Source organism: Sceloporus undulatus, chromosome 2, assembly GCF_019175285.1.
Source record: "Sceloporus undulatus isolate JIND9_A2432 ecotype Alabama chromosome 2, SceUnd_v1.1, whole genome shotgun sequence".
Taxonomy (NCBI): domain Eukaryota; kingdom Metazoa; phylum Chordata; class Lepidosauria; order Squamata; family Phrynosomatidae; genus Sceloporus; species Sceloporus undulatus.
The window spans coordinates 123,721,135-123,728,598 of NC_056523.1; the positions used below are offsets into that span (position 1 = coordinate 123,721,135).

General features: G+C 41.1%; 1 protein-coding gene across 1 annotated transcript in view; it reads right to left on the reverse strand.

The window, feature by feature from the left end:
* Nucleotides 1–1,056: 1,056 nt before the first annotated feature.
* The window catches only part of LOC121922681 (CD209 antigen-like protein C), a 37,901-nt gene continuing 31,493 nt past the window's right edge, over nt 1,057–7,464 (reverse strand). The window contains exon 7 of the mRNA XM_042452389.1: nt 1,057–1,705. Within this exon, the coding sequence (XP_042308323.1) occupies nt 1,546–1,705 (160 nt within the window). The 3' untranslated portion in view covers nt 1,057–1,545. The remainder of the gene's footprint in view (nt 1,706–7,464) is intronic.

Below are 7,464 nucleotides of genomic sequence, written 5' to 3' on the forward strand. Positions count from 1 at the left end.
CATTGAATTTTCTTCACAACATTTATACAGAAGGGGGTTTGCCATTGTGTTCCTCTGAGGCAGTGTGTGTGTGACATGTACAAGCCAGTGGGTTTCCATGGCTGAGCAGGGATGCAAACCCTACTCCCATAGAGACCCAATCCAACAATTAAACTACTACCCCACAATGGTTCAAATATATGCTTGCTTCAAATATATACAGTGCCTGCCATTACACTGGAGTGGTCAGCTTATTTTTGTCTAGCAATGGCAGTTTGAAACAGAGGTGTAAATTCTTGCTTAGTTCATTCTCCACATTTTTTTTTCTCCTTGTCTGTGTGAGAGAAAAACCAAGATATATTCTGGCAACCCAACACAGTTTTTACATTGCAAGAATAAATTTTAGCATAAATTGCAAAACTGCATACATTGCTTCAAAGCTGCTGCCTTGCTGCATGAAGTTTGAAACATTAGAAGCATCCAATTGGCCATCTAAAACTTTTTGATAAAACAGCCATTCCTTTTATGCCTGCTTTATGTGTGTGCACCCACATACTTTACTTCTCAAAAGGAAAATACTGCATTGTATTGCAGATGATCTTTTGCAGGAATTGCAGGACCCCCCCCCCAAAAAAAAACCCCTATTGGCTTTCTTGTTTGGATGGGAACTGGAATTTGAACTTATCTCTTCCCCAATCAGGGAACCAAAGTAGACAATATGCTAAATGTGTGCATGCATTTAACTTATATCATTTTTCTGATTTATCTAGCAGCTGGGGCAGATGGGTAGGGGTGGAGCAATACTGGGACCAGTTTTATGTAAGAAGGCTGATATTTTCACTCCAAACCCTCCTCACATAATCCTGCCCTCATTAAAAAACAATGGTCCACTGAAGCTGTTATTTCCCCTGGGAGGAAAGACTTGCATTGGCCCTGAATTAAGCTAGTTGTTGTGTGCCTTCAAGTTGTTTCTAACTCATGGTAATCCTAAACTGAACCTATCACAGACTTTTTTTTTTTTTTTTTTTTTTTTTTTTTTGGTGAAGATTTGTTCAGAGGGATTTGCTTTTGCCTTCCTCTGAGGCTAAGAGTGTGTGACTTGCTTAAGGTCATCCGGTGAGTTTCCATATTGAGTGGAGATTTGAACCCTGATCTCCAGAGTTCTGGTCCAACACTCAATCACTACACCACACTGGCTGTAACGTAGTAAGGTACATTTTTCTTAACACTGGTGCTTACATGGAAGATCAGGTGTGCTTAAGCATTATGTCCAGTCTCTCTCAGCAGAGTGTGCTCTCTCCCATCCACATGGTTGATGGGAACAACTGTGCAATCTCCTGGGAATATGCGGCAGCTGGGTATGTTCACTGAGCTTGCATATAAAGAATAAGGGCTCCACCAGCCACACAATCAGCCCATGAGTTTTGTTATGAGCTGTGGTTGGGTTCACATGTGAAAAAAGTTCAGGTCAGTGATGGCATATATTATCTTAAATCCAGCTACATGCCAGCAGCAAAGCATTGCAGGGGTGGGGTGCAAACACAACAGTTTGTTTACAATCCTTTCTCAGGAAGAGATCCAAGACATTGATTTCAGCAGATCAGCCTTTTTTTTACAAATCCAGTGGTGGTGAAAGGAACACACAGCAGACGCCCATGTCCCATTGGGTTGTATGATACCACAGTTCTTCTCATGACTCATCTGTGGCTCTCCTTTATCCCAAAATCTTGAAAAAAGACAAGAGAATAAGTGTTTTCAAAATACAGCCATCAGTGGCCTCCCCCTTCTCCTTGCCATGTTGTCCTCATACTCAGCCTTGAGGCCAAGATGTTAATGTAGGGATGGGCCAAATGTGGTCCCTAAGACTGTTTTTGTGTAACTTGATCCTTGCAGACTCCCTGGATCACCCTTCTTCTGACCAGAGAGAGAGAGAATCAATTAAGTCAGCTTTAATTTATGCAGATCCTATGATTGAGAGATCTCCCAGACACCTTGTCATCAACAGCCCTGCTCAGATCCTACAAACTAAGGTCTGTAGCTCCTTTACTTCAATTTATCCACCTGCACTATAATCCTCCTCTTCTCCTACTGCCTTCCACTTTAACAAAGAAGAATAAATTTACTTGTCCGGAAAGCCTGTAAGAGGGGAAATTCATTTTATGGCCCCCTTTCCACTGCTGAAATTTAACATTATTTAAAAACAGTTTTTCAAGATGAGAAGTGGCCTACTGGCCACTTCTAGTTTTCAGTTTGTTATCATTTTAAAGCAGTCCATGTGTCCCCTGAAGGTCGCAGGGGCAGAAAAAGGGACCCTGGACCTGCCACATTTGCCCTCCCCTTGATGGATCTAACTATTTTAAAAGGTCTGACACACTTGACTACATCTGGAGGTGACAGCTAAGGATAACAAAGAATTAGGTCTCTTTCATGCTACACAATTACAGTTCTTTGATTTCACTTTAACCGTCAAGGCTGCATCCCATAGAATTCTGGGGTTTGTAGTCTGAGCAACTAGAGCTCTTTTGTAGACATCCTAAACACCATGTGAAGTATAAATATTAAGATTCCACAGGATGGAGCCATCGCAGTTAAAATGGATCAAAGTTCTATAACTGCAACATTTAAGGGATGCTAATAGGACTTATGAGACTTATAAAAATAGCAAAATATATATATTTTAAATGGGCAACTATTAGAATGAAGGAAAAAGCTGAATTGCTTTGTTGTTGCTTTGTTGAGGACACAGTAGCTACAGGCCAGAGGTGGTGTAATGCAACAAGTATCGGGAGAGCCATTTTCCCCCAGGTCTCATTGCAGTTTAAAAGCCATGTGCAATAATCTCCTAAACTACATCCTTTCACCTATTCTGCCTTAACCTTATTTAAAATAAGGATAAATAAGTATTGGTAGAGATTTTAACAGTACAGTCAGCCTTCCATATCCATAGATTCAACCATTCATGGCTTGAAGATGTTCCAACTTTTTCCCAAAAAGCAAAACTTGATTTTGTCATTTTATATAAAGAACACGATTTTACTATACCGTTGTATATAATGGGGTTTGAACATCCATGGATTTTTGTATCCATGAGGCATCATGCAACCAAACCACAGTGGCCAAGTGCCCACTGTGTAATGAAATCATTTCTGGATTTAAGGGGTGAAACAGTCAGGCAAAATAAAGTGGTTTCCAGCCAATTTGAAGTCAAGGCATTTAGACAACGCATGCCTTGAAAGTGGCTGGAAACTGGACTGAAACTGCACTCCAGGACTAAAAATCAGAACAAAAAGATAGTTCAGCTCAAGGTGGAAAATATGCATCTTCGTGCCTGCATATAAATGCCCCGACATGAGTGCGGGGCTGCAACAAAGCAAAGAAATGAAGGTATGACAACTCAAATGAATGTATTTACAATATACACAAAGTCCAACAGGGGGCATGGGGTGAAGGAGAGCATGTATGAGTTGCATGACTGTGCTTTGCCAATGTGTCACTAGCACACTGATGCACTGATGCCCTGTACTGGAGTATCAAACATGACTGTGTGGCTGATCAAAGGGGTGGTCATGCAATGGGCTGACATCTGGGTGGGCTTGGTAGGTACTTGGAGGTTGCAAGTGGTATGTTTTGTGCAACAGTGTGCATGTATGGTGGGGAGGCAACAAAATACCCACTACCCAGTGGCACAGCTTAACATTGTGCTGTGCAGTTGAGCTGTGCATATTCAGCCCACCTTGGGAGTGAGCCATGTGGACAGTAGAGGTTTGACCCGCTTTTGGAAAAAGCAGGATTCAGATGCTTTTTCTTGTCTGTCTGCTCCAGCCCTAAATAAATTACAAATGGATCACATTTCCTGAAGACATTCAGAAACAGAAGTGATATGGGAAATTGGAAGTGATATTAAACTTCCCCACAAATGCAATGCTGAGTGTGCTGTTGTCCCTTAGCAAGAATGAGGGATGCAGTTCCTCCCAGCCTTTACAGTGCACAGGGATTGTCCCAACAATCATCCCCTGCAAAAAGCATGGATAGAAGACTGGCAATGTGTCAGAAAGTGAGTGTGGCAGCTATGTTGCCAAGGTGCCCAAAATGCCTCAGTTGGGAGAGGACCAGCCCAGCAAGCTCCCTGCAATTCTCTCAGCATCATCCAGTCTAGCAGAGACAAGAACCATTCGACCAGAACATTTGCTTCAGCTAGAATAAAGAGGCTAAAAATGTTGACTCTTGGTAATACAACTATCTGATATTCAGCAGAAACATTCCTTGTAACCCTAGCTTTAAAGTGATGTTGTATATGCACCACTTTGCTTGTCTTTCAAATCAACTAAGCTGTTAAATTCAAATTCAAATTTTATTGCTTTTGACCAAAGGTCATTGCACAGCACAACAATATAACAATACATATAACAATATAAGCTGTTAAAGTGGTCAATTAGGACTCTTCAGTGAGGACTCTTTCAGGCAATCCAATTCCACCCTGTCTCCTCTGATTTCCTGTTCTCCCACAATTCCCTAGGAATCCTTCTTACCTTGGGGAAAGATCAGGGATAGCAGGGACGTAGCCAGGATTTTGGGAAGGGGGGGTCAAGACTAAGTGCCACCATTTTGAGAGGCTAAGAGCCCCCCCAGACACAAAAGGAGGGTTGAGCATTTACCCTCGACACCTCAATGGCACCACTTTAACTTCCGTTATGGCTTCATGCTATGGAATCTTGGGATCTGTAGTTTTGAGGACCTGTTAATTCATCTGTCAGGTGCCACAACAAATTACAAATCCCAGCATTTCACAACATGGAGCCAAGGGCAGTTAAAGTGGCATCAAACTGGATTATTTTTTCAGTGCAGATGCAAACTGAATCCTTCCTCTGAAGGTGTTTACATCAGATAAATTCAGCTCGATAAAGCAAAGTGCAGCTGCTCACGCAATGAGCGGCAGCCACTCTGTTCATGCTCAGAAATGACTGTTTTTGAAAACCTGAGTCCATTCTCAGGAGAAATGTCCAGAGTAGAGTCTGAGTCTCCTTTCTCTGGACTTCTGAAACCTAAATTATTCCAAAACCCAAAACTGACCCTGAGAGCATCTGGTCTGACCCCAACTCAAGGATACCTGGGAATCCTGAAGGTTTAGATCAATTACTGAATTATTGAATTATACAAGGAATAGTGGTCTTAGGGTTTTGCTGAAGCTCAGTGTACAGAAGCACAACATTATTTTGAAAATATTGTGTATTAAATTACCTTCAGTCTATGTCTGTGAGATGCATATGAGATATACATGGATCCCATCTCCCATTATATCCCATTAGACATACCGTATATAAATATACCAAACTCTGAAAAACTCCAAAATCCAAAATACATCTAGTCCTCAGCATTTTGGGTAAGGGATATTATTATTATTATTATTATTATTATTATTATTATTATTATTTTACTATATTGTATATGGATATAACTGCTGAAAGGAAAGTTAAAAGTCACCTTTTCTTTCTTTTAAATTTCCCTTTAGAAGCTTCCTTCCTTCCTTTTTCTTTCTTCCTTTCTCCCCTTCCTCTTCCTCCCTTTCTTTTCCTTCTTTTCTTCAGTTCTCCCTCCCTCCCTATCATTCTTCCTTCCTTTTTTCCCTTCCTTCCCTTCCTTCCCTTCTTCTTCCTAAGAGACTTTTATTCTGGCAAAAGCACAAGGGAGGAGGGGGGAGGAGGCAGAGGAGTGGAAGCTGGACTCCGATGGAAACGAAAGAGAAAGAAATCACAAGGACCCCCTCCCTCTCTCTCTCTCTCTCTCTCTCTGAGCTTGCATTGCATTTTGTTTTGTCTTCCCCCTTTTCCCTCTCCGAGTTCTCTGTGGTTTTGATGGAGGGGAGGAGGGGGGAGGAAGGAGCTTGAAGGCCCCCAGGGCCTGAAGAGGGGGGTCCGGACCCCCCCAAACCCCCCCTTCCCTACGTCCCTGGGGATAGGAAAGTGGAATAAGTGGTGGAGGGCAGAAATATGAGGTTTTGGTCTTACGTCTTCCATGATGCCCAGCTGCAATTAATGGCTGAGAGGAGGACCCATAGACCTGTCAAAGACTTACAGCTAGGTATTGGGAGGGTTGAAGAGCCTCAAAATTGCCAGCTGCAACTGCTTGTTGACAACTTAATTATTATTTGATTGAACTTTACTTAAAGGTTTCATAAATAGACTGAATGGGGTTACATATGAGAGGCATCATCATTTGTATCACTTCTTGATTAACCAGGCAATTAAATAAAAAGTAATGAAAGTTCATGTAAAAAAACAACAGAGAATCAGCATAAAAAATGGATAGACTGGGGGGGAGAGAAGAAGTTTTTAGCCTTTTCGATTAAAAAAAACCCTCTAAGCCACTAAAGACTTGATCTTCACTTGCCAAGCCTCCTTTGAAAATGGTAATAAAACTGATAAACTTTTAGCCCATTATGAAGCTAAAGAATATCAAGGGGAAAAGTCCAAAGAGCTGCAATTAGTAAAGAGGTGCTTAATGATCTCATGAACTCTTACAAAAGATTATATCAATTAGTTAACTTTGATTTAATTAGTATTATGATCTTTTTGTAGTTAGAAAAGTGTCAAATGTACAAGAGAATGAAAAAAGAGTCCAAAGGTTAATAAAAACTGAATAAAACCCTGGCCATATTTGGGGTTCCAGTGGGATTTTATTAAAATGTTTGTGGACTAACCTTTTAAATAACCATTCCTTCACTCTCCCTCCCCCTCCCAAGAAATTCTATATTATGATCTGGAAACAGTGAAGGTTGTTCTGGGCATTCTCTTGGTATGCTACGCTAGGAATGAGGGAACAGAAACAAGAGTACCACTTCTCCACTTCACTGTTCTCATTGCTGTCTGCACACAGAAAGCAATGGTTTGCAAATAACAGTCTGTCATATAGGGTAAAGTTTAACCAAGATATACAAATCTTGATTTTCCAGCATTTGAAAATTTCAAGGAAAGATGTAAAAGAATGCAAGCCATCTCTTTCACCATGCTCATCCTGACTGTATTTTCACTGTTTGGATTTTCTTTTTTGGCTATTATTTTTACTCATTTCATTTGAAAATTTCAAGGAAAGATGTAAAAGAATGCAAGCCATCTCTTTCACCATGCTCTTGGTCTTCCCTCTTGAAGTATTTCCAATGGAGAAAGTAGGGAACTGGAGCAAAGATGTAAGACATCTCCATCTAGTATCAGGTCATTGGTTATGCCCAGTATGCAGCTATTCTTCCTATTTCTCTTTCCATTGCCCACATTTTCAGAGGGCTTTTCTTCCCCTTTCCCAACCTGGGTTGCCAATCAATTGCCCACAGAAAACCAGCAAGCAGCAGGGCAGTGCATCTCAGGCTCAGGCTCACCACCAGTTAATAGGCAGACTGCCTTTGATACTGGGAGGTGATAAATAGCTATCCTGACTGTATTTTCACTGTTTGGATTTTCTTTTTTGGCTATTATTTTTACTCATTTCATTTGA